The sequence below is a fragment of the Oncorhynchus kisutch genome, linkage group LG11 (assembly GCF_002021735.2).
Source record: "Oncorhynchus kisutch isolate 150728-3 linkage group LG11, Okis_V2, whole genome shotgun sequence".
Classification (NCBI taxonomy): domain Eukaryota; kingdom Metazoa; phylum Chordata; class Actinopteri; order Salmoniformes; family Salmonidae; genus Oncorhynchus; species Oncorhynchus kisutch.
The window spans coordinates 8,838,764-8,855,032 of record NC_034184.2 but is presented as its reverse complement, the minus strand read 5'-3'; the positions used below and the strand labels follow the sequence as shown (position 1 = coordinate 8,855,032).

The 16,269-nt window shown below is 50.4% G+C and overlaps 1 protein-coding gene across 5 annotated transcripts in view; it reads left to right on the top strand.

Moving 5' to 3' along the window:
- Positions 1 to 16,269, top strand: part of LOC109898960 (protein sidekick-2) — a 651,349-nt gene that overhangs the window by 435,568 nt on the left and 199,512 nt on the right. For all 5 annotated transcript variants that reach the window (XM_031835235.1, XM_031835233.1, XM_031835236.1 and 2 more), the window contains exon 2: positions 189 to 348. In XM_031835235.1, coding sequence (XP_031691095.1) covers positions 189 to 348 — 160 coding nt within the window. The remainder of the gene's footprint in view (positions 1 to 188; positions 349 to 16,269) is intronic.

Sequence of the window (16,269 nt, the reverse complement as noted above, 5' to 3'; positions counted from 1 at the left end):
GTGACACACAGGCATGTCCCTGCTGTCACACAACTACACTGAACGTTTCTCCCCATACAGTCACTGTATGATCACCAAGGTTTGCTTCTCTTTCTGTTCTTCTGATGCTGTTAATTGATCACCTGTGAACCTGTGAGTTTCCTCCATGTGTGACTCTGTTTCTCTCTTTCTCCCGTCCCCATCTCCAGATGACGTGCCACCCTACTTTAAGACGGAACCGGTGCGGAGCCAGTTGCACCTGGAGCGTAATAGGCTGGTGTTGACGTGTATGGCTGAGGGGAGCTGGCCCCTGGAGTTCAAATGGATCCACAATGGCACTGAGCTCACACGTTTCTCACAGGAGTACAGGTGAGTGCTGCCACTATATACTGTAATTACCTCTATAGATCCACAATGGCACTGAGCTCACACGCTTCTCACAGGAGTACAGGTGAGTGCTGCCACTATATACTGTAATTACCTCTATAGATCCAAAATGGCACCAAGCTCACACACTTCTTTACTGAAGTACAGGTGAGGTGTAGCCAGTAAGAAGTACAGGTAAAGAGAGAAGATACATAAAATACTCCTCAGCCCTCCCCTGCACCTCTTCTCTTCAGCCCTCCCCTGCACCTCTTCTCTTCAGCCCTCCCCTGCTCCTCTTCTCTTCAGTCCTCCCCTGCTCCTCTTCTCTTCAGCCCTCCCCTGCTCCTCTTCTCTTCAGCCCTCCCCTGCTCCTCTTCTCTTCAGCCCTCCCCTGCTCCTCTTCTCTTCAGCCCTCCCCTGCTCCTCTTCTCTTCTCCTCCTCTCTTCAGCCTCCCCTGCTCCTCCTCTCTTCAGCCTCCCCTGCTCCTCCTCTCTTCAGCCTCCCCTGCTGCTCTTCTCTTCAGCCCTCCCCTGCTCCTCCTCTCTTCAGCCTCCCCTGCTCCTCCTCTCTTCAGCCTCCCCTGCTCCTCCTCTCTTCAGCCCTCCCCTGCTCCTCTTTTCTTCAGCCCTCCCCTGCTCCTCTTCTCTTCAGCCCTCCCCTGCTCCTCTTCTCTTCAGCCTCCCCTGCTCCTCTTCTCTTCAGCCCTCCCCTGCTCCTCTTCTCTTCAGCCTCCCCTGCTCCTCTTCTCTTCAGCCCTCCCCTGCTCCTCTTCTCTTCAGCCCTCCCCTGCTCCTCTTCTCTTCAGCCTCCCCTGCTCCTCTTCTCTTCAGCCCTCCCCTGCTCCTATTCTCTTCAGGACTCCCCTGCTCCTCTTCTCTTCAGCCTTCCCCTGCTCCTCCTCTCTTCGGCACTGTCAGGCTCCTCCTCTCTTCAGCCCTCCCCTGCTCCTCTTCTCTTCAGCCCTCCCCTGCTCCTCTTCTCTTCAGCCTCCCCTGCTCCTCTTCTCTTCAGCCCTCCCCTGCTCCTCTTCTCTTCAGCCCTCCCCTGCTCCTCTTCTCTTCAGCCCTCCCCTGCTCCTCTTCTCTTCAGCCCTCCCCTGCTCCTCTTCTCTTCAGCCTCCCCTGCTCCTCTTCTCTTCAGCCCTCCCATGCTCCTCCTCTCTTCAGCCCTCCCCTGCTCCTCCTCTCTTCAGCCTCCCCTGCTCCTCCTCTCTTCAGCCTCCCCTGCTCCTCCTCTCTTCAGCCTCCCCTGCTGCTCTTCTCTTCAGCCCTCCCCTGCTCCTCCTCTCTTCAGCCCTCCCCTGCTCCTCTTCTCTTCAGCCCTCACCTGCTCCTCCTCTCTTCAGCCCTCCCCTGCTCCTCTTCTCTTCAGCCCTCCCCTGCTCCTCTTCTCTTCAGCCTCCCCTGCTGCTCTTCTCTTCAGCCCTCCCCTGCTCCTCCTCTCTTCAGCCCTCCCCTGCTCCTCTTCTCTTCAGCCCTCCCCTGCTCCTCCTCTCTTCAGCCCTCCCCTGCTCCTCTTCTCTTCAGCCTCCCCTACTCCTCTTCTCTTCAGCCCTCCACTGCTCCTCTTCTCTTCAGGCCTCCCATGCTCTCCTCTTCTCCTCAGCCCTCCCCTGCTCCTCTTCTCTTCAGCCCTCCCATGCTCCTCTTCTCTTCAGCCCTCCCATGCTCCTCTTCTCTTCAGCCCTCCCCTGCTCCTCCTCTCTTCAGCCCTCCCCTGCTCCTCTTCTCTTCAGCCTCCCCTGCTCCTCTTCTCTTCAGCCCTCCCCTGCTCCTCTTCTCTTCAGCCTCCCCTGCTCCTCTTCTCTTCAGCCTCCCCTGCTCCTCTTCTCTTCAGCCTCCCCTGCTGCTCTTCTCTTCAGCCTTCCCCTGCTCCTCCTCTCTTCGGCACTGTCAGGCTCCTCCTCTCTTCAGCCCTCCCCTGCTCCTCTTCTCTTCAGCCCTCCCCTGCTCCTCTTCTCTTCAGCCTCCCCTGCTCCTCTTCTCTTCAGCCCTCCCCTGCTCCTCTTCTCTTCAGCCCTCCCCTGCTCCTCTTCTCTTCAGCCCTCCCCTGCTCCTCTTCTCTTCAGCCCTCCCCTGCTCCTCTTCTCTTCAGCCTCCCCTGCTCCTCTTCTCTTCAGCCCTCCCATGCTCCTCCTCTCTTCAGCCCTCCCCTGCTCCTCCTCTCTTCAGCCTCCCCTGCTCCTCCTCTCTTCAGCCTCCCCTGCTCCTCCTCTCTTCAGCCTCCCCTGCTGCTCTTCTCTTCAGCCCTCCCCTGCTCCTCCTCTCTTCAGCCCTCCCCTGCTCCTCTTCTCTTCAGCCCTCACCTGCTCCTCCTCTCTTCAGCCCTCCCCTGCTCCTCTTCTCTTCAGCCCTCCCCTGCTCCTCTTCTCTTCAGCCTCCCCTGCTGCTCTTCTCTTCAGCCCTCCCCTGCTCCTCCTCTCTTCAGCCCTCCCCTGCTCCTCTTCTCTTCAGCCTCCCCTGCTCCTCTTCTCTTCAGCCCTCCCATGCTCCTCCTCTCTTCAGCCCTCCCCTGCTCCTCCTCTCTTCAGCCTCCCCTGCTCCTCCTCTCTTCAGCCTCCCCTGCTCCTCCTCTCTTCAGCCTCCCCTGCTGCTCTTCTCTTCAGCCCTCCCCTGCTCCTCCTCTCTTCAGCCCTCCCCTGCTCCTCTTCTCTTCAGCCCTCACCTGCTCCTCCTCTCTTCAGCCCTCCCCTGCTCCTCTTCTCTTCAGCCCTCCCCTGCTCCTCTTCTCTTCAGCCTCCCCTGCTGCTCTTCTCTTCAGCCCTCCCCTGCTCCTCCTCTCTTCAGCCCTCCCCTGCTCCTCTTCTCTTCAGCCCTCCCCTGCTCCTCCTCTCTTCAGCCCTCCCCTGCTCCTCTTCTCTTCAGCCTCCCCTGCTCCTCTTCTCTTCAGCATCCCCTACTCCTCTTCTCTTCAGCCCTCCCCTGCTCCTCTTCTCTTCAGGCCTCCCATGCTCCTCTTCTCCTCAGCCCTCCCCTGCTCCTCTTCTCTTCAGCCCTCCCATGCTCCTCTTCTCTTCAGCCCTCCCCTGCTCCTCTTCTCTTCAGCCCTCCCCTGCTCCTCCTCTCTTCAGCCCTCCCCTGCTCCTCTTCTCTTCAGCCTCCCCTGCTCCTCTTCTCTTCAGCCCTCCCCTGCTCCTCTTCTCTTCAGCCTCCCCTGCTCCTCTTCTCTTCAGCCTCCCCTGCTCCTCTTCTCTTCAGCCTCCCCTGCTGCTCTTCTATTCAGCCCTCCCCTGCTCCTCCTCTCTTCAGCCCTCCCCTGCTCCTCTTCTCTTCAGCCCTCCCATGCTCCTCCTCTCTTCAGCCCTCCCCTGCTCCTCCTCTCTTCAGCCTCCCCTGCTCCTCCTCTCTTCAGCCTCCCCTGCTCCTCCTCTCTTCAGCCTCCCCTGCTGCTCTTCTCTTCAGCCCTCCCCTGCTCCTCCTCTCTTCAGCCCTCCCCTGCTCCTCTTCTCTTCAGCCCTCACCTGCTCCTCCTCTCTTCAGCCCTCCCCTGCTCCTCTTCTCTTCAGCCCTCCCCTGCTCCTCTTCTCTTCAGCCTCCCCTGCTGCTCTTCTCTTCAGCCCTCCCCTGCTCCTCCTCTCTTCAGCCCTCCCCTGCTCCTCTTCTCTTCAGCCTCCCCTGCTCCTCTTCTCTTCAGCCCTCCCATGCTCCTCCTCTCTTCAGCCCTCCCCTGCTCCTCCTCTCTTCAGCCTCCCCTGCTCCTCCTCTCTTCAGCCTCCCCTGCTCCTCCTCTCTTCAGCCTCCCCTGCTGCTCTTCTCTTCAGCCCTCCCCTGCTCCTCCTCTCTTCAGCCCTCCCCTGCTCCTCTTCTCTTCAGCCCTCACCTGCTCCTCCTCTCTTCAGCCCTCCCCTGCTCCTCTTCTCTTCAGCCCTCCCCTGCTCCTCTTCTCTTCAGCCTCCCCTGCTGCTCTTCTCTTCAGCCCTCCCCTGCTCCTCCTCTCTTCAGCCCTCCCCTGCTCCTCTTCTCTTCAGCCCTCCCCTGCTCCTCCTCTCTTCAGCCCTCCCCTGCTCCTCTTCTCTTCAGCCTCCCCTGCTCCTCTTCTCTTCAGCATCCCCTACTCCTCTTCTCTTCAGCCCTCCCCTGCTCCTCTTCTCTTCAGGCCTCCCATGCTCCTCTTCTCCTCAGCCCTCCCCTGCTCCTCTTCTCTTCAGCCCTCCCATGCTCCTCTTTCTCTTCAGCCCTCCCCTGCTCCTCTTCTCTTCAGCCCTCCCCTGCTCCTCCTCTCTTCAGCCCTCCCCTGCTCCTCTTCTCTTCAGCCTCCCCTGCTCCTCTTCTCTTCAGCCCTCCCCTGCTCCTCTTCTCTTCAGCCTCCCCTGCTCCTCTTCTCTTCAGCCTCCCCCTGCTCCTCTTCTCTTCAGCCTCCCCTGCTGCTCTTCTATTCAGCCCTCCCCTGCTCCTCCTCTCTTCAGCCCTCCCCTGCTCCTCTTCTCTTCAGCCCCTCCCCTGCTCCTCTTCTCTTCAGCCCTCCCCTGCTCCTCTTCTCCTCAGCCCTCCCCTGCTCCTCTTCTCTTCAGCCTCCCCTGCTCCTCTTCTCTTCAGCCTCCCCTGCTCCTCTTCTCTTCAGCCCTCCCCTGCTCCTCTTCTCTTCAGCCCTCCCCTGCTCCTCTTCTCCTCAGCCCTCCCCTGCTCCTCTTCTCTTCAGCCTCCCCTGCTCCTCTTCTCTTCAGCCTCCCCTGCTCCTCTTCTCTTCAGCCTCCCCTGCTCCTCTTCTCTTCAGCCCTCCCCTGCTCCTCTTCTCTTCAGCCCTCCCCTGCTCCTCTTCTCTTCAGCCTCCCCTGCTCCTCTTCTCTTCAGCCCTCCCATGCTCCTCCTCTCTTCAGCCCTCCCCTGCTCCTCCTCTCTTCAGCCTCCCCTGCTCCTCCTCTCTTCAGCCTCCCCTGCTCCTCCTCTCTTCAGCCTCCCCTGCTGCTCTTCTCTTCAGCCCTCCCCTGCTCCTCCTCTCTTCAGCCCTCCCCTGCTCCTCTTCTCTTCAGCCCTCACCTGCTCCTCCTCTCTTCAGCCCTCCCCTGCTCCTCTTCTCTTCAGCCCTCCCCTGCTCCTCTTCTCTTCAGCCTCCCCTGCTGCTCTTCTCTTCAGCCCTCCCCTGCTCCTCCTCTCTTCAGCCCTCCCCTGCTCCTCTTCTCTTCAGCCCTCCCCTGCTCCTCCTCTCTTCAGCCCTCCCCTGCTCCTCTTCTCTTCAGCCTCCCCTGCTCCTCTTCTCTTCAGCATCCCCTACTCCTCTTCTCTTCAGCCCTCCCCTGCTCCTCTTCTCTTCAGGCCTCCCATGCTCCTCTTCTCCTCAGCCCTCCCCTGCTCCTCTTCTCTTCAGCCCTCCCATGCTCCTCTTCTCTTCAGCCCTCCCCTGCTCCTCTTCTCTTCAGCCCTCCCCTGCTCCTCCTCTCTTCAGCCCTCCCCTGCTCCTCTTCTCTTCAGCCTCCCCTGCTCCTCTTCTCTTCAGCCCTCCCCTGCTCCTCTTCTCTTCAGCCTCCCCTGCTCCTCTTCTCTTCAGCCTCCCCTGCTCCTCCTCTCTTCAGCCCTCCCCTGCTCCTCTTCTCTTCAGCCCTCCCCTGCTCCTCTTCTCCTCAGCCCTCCCCTGCTCCTCTTCTCTTCAGCCTCCCCTGCTCCTCTTCTCTTCAGCCTCCCCTGCTCCTCTTCTCTTCAGCCCTCCCCTGCTCCTCTTCTCTTCAGCCCTCCCCTGCTCCTCTTCTCCTCAGCCCTCCCCTGCTCCTCTTCTCTTCAGCCTCCCCTGCTCCTCTTCTCTTCAGCCTCCCCTGCTCCTCTTCTCTTCAGCCTCCCCTGCTCCTCTTCTCTTCAGCCCTCCCCTGCTTCTCTTCTCTTCAGCCCTCCCATGCTCCTCTTCTCCTCAGCCCTCCCCTGCTCCTCTTCTCTTCAGCCCTCCCATGCTCCTCTTCTCTTCAGCCCTCCCCTGCTCCTCTTCTCTTCAGCCCTCCCCTGCTCCTCCTCTCTTCAGCCCTCCCCTGCTCCTCTTCTCTTCAGCCTCCCCTGCTCCTCTTCTCTTCAGCCCTCCCCTGCTCCTCTTCTCTTCAGCCTCCCCTGCTCCTCTTCTCTTCAGCCTCCCCTGCTCCTCTTCTCTTCAGCCCTCCCCTGCTCCTCTTCTCTTCAGCCCTCCCCTGCTCCTCTTCTCTTCAGCCCTCCCCTGCTCCTCTTCTCTTCAGCCCTCCCCTGCTCCTCTTCTCTTCAGCCCTCCCCTGCTCCTCTTCTCTTCAGCCTCCCCTGCTCCTCTTCTCTTCAGCCTCCCCTGCTCCTCTTCAGCCCTCCCATGCTCCTCTTCTCCTCAGCCCTCCCCTGCTCCTCTTCTCTTCAGCCTCCACTGCTCCTCCTCTCTTCGGCACTGTCAGGCTCCTCCTCTCTTCGGCCCTGTCAGGCTCCTCCTCTCTTCGGGCCTGTCAGGCTCCTCCTCTCTTCGACCCTGTCAGGCTCCTCCTCTCTTCAGCCCTCCACTGCTCCTCCTCTCTTCGGGCCTGTCAGGCTCCTCCTCTCTTCGGCCCTGTCAGGCTCCTCCTCTCTTCGGGCCTGTCAGGCTCCTCCTCTCTTCGACCCTGTCAGGCTCCTCCTCTCTTCGGGCCTGTCAGGCTCCTCCTCTTTTCAGCCTTCCGCTGCTCCTCCTCTCTTCGGGCCTGTCAGGCTCCTCCTCTCTTCAGCCCTTTTCTGCTGCTCCTCTCTTCGGCCCTCCCCTGCTCCTCCTCTCTTCGGCCCTCCCCTGCTCCTCCTCTTTTCAGCCCTCCTCTGCTCCTCCTCTCTCCGGCCCTCCCCTGTTCCTCTTTTCTTCAGCCGTCCCCTGGTTCTCCTCTCTTCAGCCCTCCCCTGCTTCTCCTCTCTTCCGCCCTATCAGGCTCCTCCTCTCTTCGTCTCTGTCAGGCTCCTCCTCTCTTCGGCCCAGACAGGCTCCTCTTCTCTTTTGCCCTCCGCTGCTCCTCCTCTCTTCAGCCTCAGATCTGCTGCAATGCCACTCACAACCTTTGACCTCCATGAGAGAGAGATCTATCTATCTATCTATCTATCTATCTATCTATCTATCTATCTATCTATCTATCTATCTATCTATCTATCTATCTATCTATCTATCTATCTATCTAACACACCACAGTGTGCCATCACAGCAGCAAGATTTCTCACCTGTTACCACATGAAAAGGGCAACCAGTGGAGCACAAACACCATTGTAAATTCAACCTGATCATGGACTACAGGATAAGGGGGCAGGATAAGCATGACCCCACTCACTTCGACGGTTCTGTAGTGGAGCGGGTCAAGAGCTTCAAGTTCATTGGCGTCCAAATTAATAACAAACTATCATGGTCCAAACAAACACCAAGATAGTTGTGAAGGGGGCACGACAAAACCTATTCCCCCTAAGAAGACTGAAAACATTTAGCATGGATCCTCATATCCTGAAAAAGTTATACAGCTGCACCATTGAGAGCATGACTGGTTGGATCACCAATTGTTATGGCAACTGCTCGGCATCTGACCGCAATGCGCTACAGAGTGTAATGCGTACAGCCCAGTACATCACTGGGGCCAGGCTTCCTGCCTTCCAGGACCTCTGTACCAGGCGGTGTCAGGGGAAGGACCTAGAAATTGTGAAAAACTCCAGCCACCCTAGTCATACACGGCAAGCGGTCCTGGTCTAGGTCCTAAAGGTACGGCAAGCGGTCCTGGTCTAGGTCCTAAATGCTCCTTAACAGCTTCTATCCCATGCAATTAGACTGATAAACAGTTCATGGAATGGCTAACAGGGCTACTTGCATTGAGCCCCTTTTTTACTATGCTGCTACTCGCTGCTTTATTATATATGCATTATCACTTTACCCCTGCGTACATCTACAGTGCATTCAGAAAGTATTCAGACCCCTTGACTTTTTCCACAGCCTTATTCTAAAATCAGTTAAATTATATTTTGTGTCATCAATTTACACAAGATAACCCATGATGACAAAGCGAAAACAGGTTTTTAGAAATTTTTGCAAATGTATTTGAAATAAAAAACAGAAATTCCTTATTTACATAAGTGTTCAGACCCTTTGCTATGAGACTTGAAATTGAGCTAGCTGGATCCTGTTTCCATTGACAATCCTTGAGATGTTTCTACAACTTGATTTGAGTGGACTTGTGGTAAATTCAATTGATTGGACATGATTTGTAAAGGCACACACCTATTTATTTAAGGTCCCACAGTTGACAGTGCATGTCAGAGCAAAAACCAAGCCATGAGGTCGAAGGAATTGTCCGTAGTGCTCTGAGACAAGATTGTGTTGAGGTACAGATCTGTGGAAGGGTACCAAAAAAAATTGGGGGATGTGACCAAGAACCCGATGGTCAGTCTTACGGAGCTCTAGAGTTCCTCTGTGGAGATGGGAGAACCTTCTGGAAGGCAACCATCTCTACAGCACTCCGCAATCATGCCTTTATTCATGAAGTGGAACGACATTTATTGGATATTTCAAACTTTTTTAACAAATCAAAAACAGAAAAATTGGGCGTGCAAAATTATTCAGCCCCCTTCAGTTAATACTTTGTAGCGCCACCTTTTGCTGCGATTACAGCTGTAAGTCGCTTGGGGTATGTCTCTATCAGTTTTGCACATCGAGAGACTGACATTTTTTCCCATTCCTCCTTGCAAAACAGCTCGAGCTCAGTGAGGTTGGATGGAGAGCATTTGTGAACAGCAGTTTTCAGTTCTTTCCACAGATTCTCGATTGGATTCAGGTCTGGACTTTGACTTGGCCATTCTAACACCTGGATATGTTTATTTTTGAACCATTCCATTGTAGATTTTGCTTTATGTTTTGGATCATTGTCTTGTTGGAAGACAAATCTCCGTCCCAGTCTCAGGTCTTTTGCAGACTCCATCAGGTTTTCTTCTAGAATGGTCCTGTATTTGGCTCCATCCATCTTCCCATCAATTTTAACCATATTCCCAGTCCCTGCTGAAGAAAAGCAGGCCCAAACCATGATGCTGCCACCACCATGTTTGACAGTGGGGATGGTGTGTTCAGGGTGATGAGCTGTGTTGCTTTTACGCCAAACATAACATTTTGCATTGTTGCCAAAAAGTTCAATTTTGCTTTCATCTGACCAGAGCACCTTCTTCCACATGTTTGGTGTGTCTCCCAGGTGGCTTGTGGCAAACGTTAAACAACACTTTTTATGGATATCTTTAAGAAATGGCTTTCTTCTTGCCACTCTTCCATAAAGGCCAGATTTGTGCAATATACGACTGATTGTTGTCCTATGGACAGAGTCTCCCACCTCAGCTGTAGATCTCTGCAGTTCATCCAGAGTGATCATGGGCCTCTTGGCTACATCTCTGATCAGTCTTCTCCTTGTATGAGCTGAAAGTTTAGAGGGACGGCCATGTCTTGGTAGATTTGCAGTGGTCTGATACTCCTTCCATTTCAATATTATCGCTTGCACATTGCTCCTTGGGATGTTTAAAGCTTGGGAAATCTTTTTGTATCCAAATCCGGCTTTAAACTTCTTCACAACAGTATCTCGGACCTGCCTGGTGTGGTCCTTGTTCTTCATGATGCTCTCTGCGCTTTTAACGGACCTCTGAGACTATCACAGTGCAGGTGCATTTATACGGAGACTGATTACACACAGGTGGATTGTATTTATCATCATTAGTCATTTAGGTCAACATTGGATCATTCAGAGATCCTCACTGAACTTCTGGAGAGTTTGCTGCACTGAAAGTAAAGGGGCTGAATAATTTTGCACGCCCAATTCTTCAGTTTTTGATTTGTTAAAAAAGTTTGAAATATCCAATAAATATCGTTCCACTTCATGATTGTGTCCCACTTGTTGTTGATTCTTCACAAAAAAATAGAGTTTTATATCTTTATGTTTGAAGCCTGAAATGTGGCAAAAAGTCGCAAAGTTCAAGGGGGCCGAATACTTTCGCAAGGTACTGTATGTAAATGTAATAGTTTTCTATTTTTAATCCATAAAAAAACTCTAAAAACCTATTTTTGTGTTGTCCTTATGTGTTATTGTGTGTCGACTGATGAGGACAAAAAAACTATTTAATCAATTGTTTGGCTGTAACATAATAAAAATATGTAAAAAGTCAATGGGTCTGAATACTTTCTGAATGCACCGTACATACAGCATTACCTCAATTACCTCTGCTAACATGTACCCTGTTTACGAACCGGCTCGTAGCCTATAACAAAGAGGGAGACAACGCAGAGAAAGGTGTATTTATCCCCGGGACAAACCCGAGCCGAGGTGTGTCCTATTTCACTGATGACCCTCCCCAGTGCCCACCGACATCCTATTAAGGAAACAAGAGCAAAGAGAAAGAAATGGGGTAGCTCGGTGGTTTCGGCAGACAGAGTGGGAGTGTTGCCACAACCCCCCACATTGACTTGGTGGTTTTGGCAGACAGAGTCAGAGGGTCGTCACAACTCCGCACAATGACTTGGTGGTTTTGGCAGACAGAGTCAGAGGGTCGTCACAACTCCGCACTTTGACTCCGTGGTTTTCCTTTCATACTTTTCATACTATTTGCACGTTGTTCGAACATTGCCGATAAACAATTTTTCCCATGCTAATAAAGTTGTTTGAATTGAGAGAGACAGAGAGAGAGAGAGAGAGAGAGAAGGGGAGGGCAAAGGGAGATGGGAAAGAAAGATAGAGGGGGACAGTTAAATAGGAGATCTTTATCATGTGGAAAGCATTGGTCTGATCTCTGGATAAGGTGCGTGTCTGTGTGTTTGTGTGTCTGTGTGTCTGTCTGTGTGTGTGTGTGTGTGTGTGTGTGTGTGTGTGTGCGCGTGCGTGCGTGCGTGCGTGCGTGCGTGCGTGCGTGTGTGTGTGTGTGTGTGTGTGTGTGTGTGTGTGTGTGTGTGTGTGTGCTCGTACGGAGGTGTAAATGGAATGTCGGGGCGATGAGAGACAATGAGCTGACACAAACATGTCTGTCACACCCGAAACTGGACTGAGTGTGTGTGTTCAGTGTTTCTATTGTTGGTGGAGCTGCTGCTTGCTGTTCTCTACCTTCCCTCAGGAAGATAAGAACTCAGACAGAGACCACACAACAGTATCAGTCAGGGCATCAGGATCAATAAACAGACAGACAACACAACAGTATCAGTCAGGGTATCAGGACCAATAAACAGACAGACAACACAACAGTATCAGTCAGGGCATCAGGATCAATAAACAGACAGACAACACAACAATATCAGTCAGGGCATCAGGACCAATAATAGTCACCTCCTGTACTCCCTGTTCACCCATGGCTGCGTGGCCAAACACGACTCCAACACCATCATTAAGTTTGCTGATGACACAACAGTGGTAGGCCTGATCACCAACAATGACGAGACAGTCTATAGGGAGGAGGTCAGAAACCTGGCAGTGTGGTGCCTGGACAACAACCTCTCCCTCAGTATGAGCAAGACAAAGGAGCTAATCGTGGATTACAGTGAAAGGCGGGCTGAACAGTCCACCATTAACATTGATGGGGCTCTGGTAGAGTGGGTCGAGAGTTTCAAGTTCCTTGGTGTTCACATCACTAATTAACTAACATGGTCCAAACACACCAAGACAGTCGTGAAGAATGCACGACAACATATTTTCCCCCTCAGGAGACTGAAGAGATTTGGCATGGGTACCCAGATCCTCAATAAGATCTATAGCTCCACCATCGAGAGCATCCTGACCGGTTGCATCACCGCCTGGTATGGCAACTGCTCAGCATCTGAACATAAGGCGCTACAGAGGGTAGTGCGTACGGCCCAGTACATCACTGCGACCAAGCTTCCTGCCATCCAGGACTTACTGTATATACTAAGCAGTGTCAGAGGAAGGCCCAAAAAATATTGTCAAATACTCCAGTCACCCAAGTCATAGACTGTTCTCTCTGCTATCGCACAGCAAGCTGTACCGAAGCACCAAGTCCAGGACCAAAAGGCTCCTCAACAGCTTCTACCCCTAAGCCATAAGACTTCTGAACAATGAATCAAATGGCCACCCTGACTATGTACATTGATCTCCCCCCTTTGTTTTTACACTGCTGCAACTCGCTGTTTATTATCTATACATAGTCAATTTACCCCAACCTATGTGTACAAATTACCTACACTAACATGGACCCCTGCACATTGGCTTGTTACCATTACCCCTTGTAAATAGCCTCGTTATAGTTATTTTATTGTAACTTTTTTTATTAGCATTTAAAAAAAAAACATTTGTTTATTTAGTAAATATTGTCTTAACTCTATTTCTTGAACTGTATTGTTGGTTTAGGGATTGTAGCTAAGCATTTCACGGTAAGGTCTACACCTGTTGTATTCTGCGCATGTGACAAATAACATTTGATTTGATGTGATTTATAGTGTTGTACTATTGCTATAGCGTTTCATAAGCTTGACATATCCCTCATCGTCTGTGGAAAAGCTTGCAAAGTCCTATCCAACCCAGGGGACACGGCAATATAGAAATATGGTGGACAGGAAGTATGAGGAAGACAGGGAAGTATGAAGAGGACATGAAAGTATGAGAATAACAGGGGTGTTTGAAGAGGACAGGGTAGTATGAGAAGAACAGGGGTGTATGAAGAGGACAGGATAGTATGAGAAGAACAGGGGTGTATGAAGAGGACAGGATAGTATGAGAATAACAGGGGTGTATGAAGAGGACAGGAAAGTATGAGAAGAACAGGGGTGTATGAAGAGGACAGGAAAGTATGAGAAGAACAGGGGTGTATGAAGAGGACAGGAAAGTATGAGAAGAACAGGGGTGTATGAAGAGGACAGGAAAGTATGAGAAGAACAGGGGTGTATGAAGAGGACAGGAAAGTATGAGAAGAACAGGGGTGTATGAAGAGGACAGGATAGTATGAGAAGAACAGGGGTGTATGAAGAGGACAGGATAGTATGAGAAGAACAGGGGTGTATGAAGAGGACAGGAAAGTATGAGAAGAACAGGGGTGTATGAAGAGGACAGGAAAGTATGAGAAGAACAGGGGTGTATGAAGAGGACAGGAAAGTATGAGAAGAACAGGGGTGTATGAAGAGGACAGGATAGTATGAGAAGAACAGGGGTGTATGAAGAGGACAGGATAGTATGAGAAGAACAGGGGTGTATGAAGAGGACAGGAAAGTATGAGAAGAACAGGGGTGTATGAAGAGGACAGGAAAGTATGAGAAGAACAGGGGTGTATGAAGAGGACAGGATAGTATGAGAAGAACAGGGGTGTATGAAGAGGACAGGAAAGTATGAGAAGAACAGGGGTGTATGAAGAGGACAGGATAGTATGAGAAGAACAGGGGTGTATGAAGAGGACAGGAAAGTATGAGAAGAACAGGGTTGTAAGAAGGTAGTCTTTAATAGTTGATTATAAGATATGTATTTGATTATGTGCACTACCGGTCAAAAGTTGTAGAACACATAATCATTCAAGGGTTTTTCTTTTCTTTAGTTTTACTATTTTCTACATTGTAGATTAATAGTGAATACATCAAAACTATTAAATATCACATAAGAAGTGTTAAACAAATCAAAATATATTTTATATTTGAGGTTCTTCAAATAGACACCCTTTGTCTTGATGACAGATATGCACACTCTTTGCATTCTCTCAACCAGCTTCATGAGGTAGTCACCTGGAATGCATTTAAGTTAACAGGTGTCCCTTCTTCTCTAATTTGAAGAATATATTTCCTTCTTAATGCGTTTGAGCCAATCAGTTGTGTTGTGAGAAGATAGGGCTAACTTCTGTATATCCCCCTATTTTGTTAAAGACCAAGTCCATATTATGGGAAGAACAGCTCAAGTAAGCAAAGAGAAATGACAGTCCATCATTACTTTAAGGTAATACAGAACATTTCAAGAACTTTGAAAGTTACTTCAAGTGCAGTCGCAAAAACCACTAAGCGCTATGATGAAACTGGCTCTCACAAGTACCGCCACAGGAATGGAAGACCGAGAGTTACCTCTGCTCTAGAAGAAAAGTTCATTCGAGTTACCAGCCTTAGAAATCGCAGCCCAAAAAAATAAGTAACAGACACATCCCAACATCAACTGTTCAGAGGAGACTGCGTGAATCAGGCCTTCATGGACAAATGGCTGCAAAGAAAACACTACTAAAGGACACCAATAAGAAGAAGAGACTTGCTTGGGCCAAGAAACATGAGCAATTGTCACATTCTGACCTTAGTTACTTTGTTTTGTCTTTGTTTTAGTATGGTCAGGGCGTGAGTTGGGGTGGGCAGTCTATGTTATTTTTTCTATGATTTGGATTTCTGTGTTTGGCCTGGTATGGTTCTCAATCAGAGGCAGTTGTCAATCGTTGTCCCTGATTGAGAACCATACTTAGGTAGCCTGGTTTCACCCTTGAGTTGTGGGTGATTATTTTCTGTTGAGTGTTACTATTCTGCACCAGACAGAACTGTTTCGGTTTCGTTCGTTCACGTTGTTGTTTTGTATTTCAGTGTTCAGTTTGATTCATTAAATATTAACATCATGAACACATACCACGCTGCGATTTGGTCCTCACCTTCTTCCACTGACGACCGTTACGGCTATGGACATTAGACCGGTGGAAAGTTGAGCTTTGGTCTGGAGTCCAAATTGAAACATTTTGAATCCAAACACTGCGTCTTTGTGAAACAAGGTGTGGGTGAACGGAGGATCTCCACATGTGTATTTCCCACCGCAAAGCATGGAGGGGGAGGAGGAGGTGTTATGGTGTGGGGGTGCTTTGCTGGTGACACTGTCAGTGATTTATTTAGAATTCAAGGCACACTTAACCAGCATGGCTACCACATCATTCTGTAGTGATAGTGTGCAAAGCTGTCACCAAGGCAAAGGGTGGATCTTTACAGAATCTCCTATATTCGATATATGTTTACTAATTTTAGTTGGTTACAAAACACTTTTGTTTACGACGTGATTCTATATGTGTTATTTCATAGTTTGGACGTCTTCACTATTTTTCTACAATGTAGAAAATAGTAATAATTACGAAACATCCTTGAATGAGTAGGTATTCTAAAACCTTTGACCGGTAGTATGTATGTTTTTGCTGTTTGTTCTTTGTTATAGGCCCAAAAGATTGGAGAAGTGGTATATCCATACACCTCTGTTTTGGTGTTGTTGTTTGTTTTGTGTATCCACATTTTCCCAGAAGAGGTTATATTCTATCGATTCGTTAGATTCTATGATTTCTGACGCGCTTTTCCTTCTTTTTCCGTATTGTACTTCTGTAATGTTTTAGTTATTCACCATAGTGAAGGTGTATGCTCAGGTTTTCTGGGTCTCTATGTTTTTGGTTGGAAAGGTTTCTCATTTTCTTTCTTAGGTTTTTCCATTCTTCATCAAACCATTTGTCATTGTTATTCATTTCTTAATTTACCTGCTTGACGCTGAGAGGTCAAATATACAGTTTAGACGTTCTACTGCCACGTTTACACCTTCACTATTACAGTGAAACATTTTGTCCAGGAAGTTGTCTAAAAAGGATTTAATTAATCGTTGCCTAATTGTTTTTGGTAGGTTTCTACACTACTTTCCTTCCTTCTATATCATTTTTTAGTATTATTCAGTTCCTTTGGCTTTGATGCCTCATGATTGAGTATTGCTCTGTAAAAGTAAACTGTGCTGTGATCTGATAGGGGTGTCAGTGGGCTGACTGTGAATGTTCTGAGAGACTCTGGGTTGAAAGTAGTCTACAGTACGATTGCCAAGAGATGAGCTATAGCTCTTCGGGTCTGGTTGGGTGGGTGTTGTTGAGCTGGACTGTTGTCTGTGTCTGTGCTGACTGGAGTGTGTTCATCTGCTGTTCCAGCTCCACTTGCCTTACCTACAGCTGGGTGAATGTATCCTTTATTTCAACGAGGGAGTAGTACTCTGTGCTGGGAGGTTGACCTTCCTCTTGGCGTTGCTTATCTGTGGGGTTGTTTAATGAAGAGGTCTG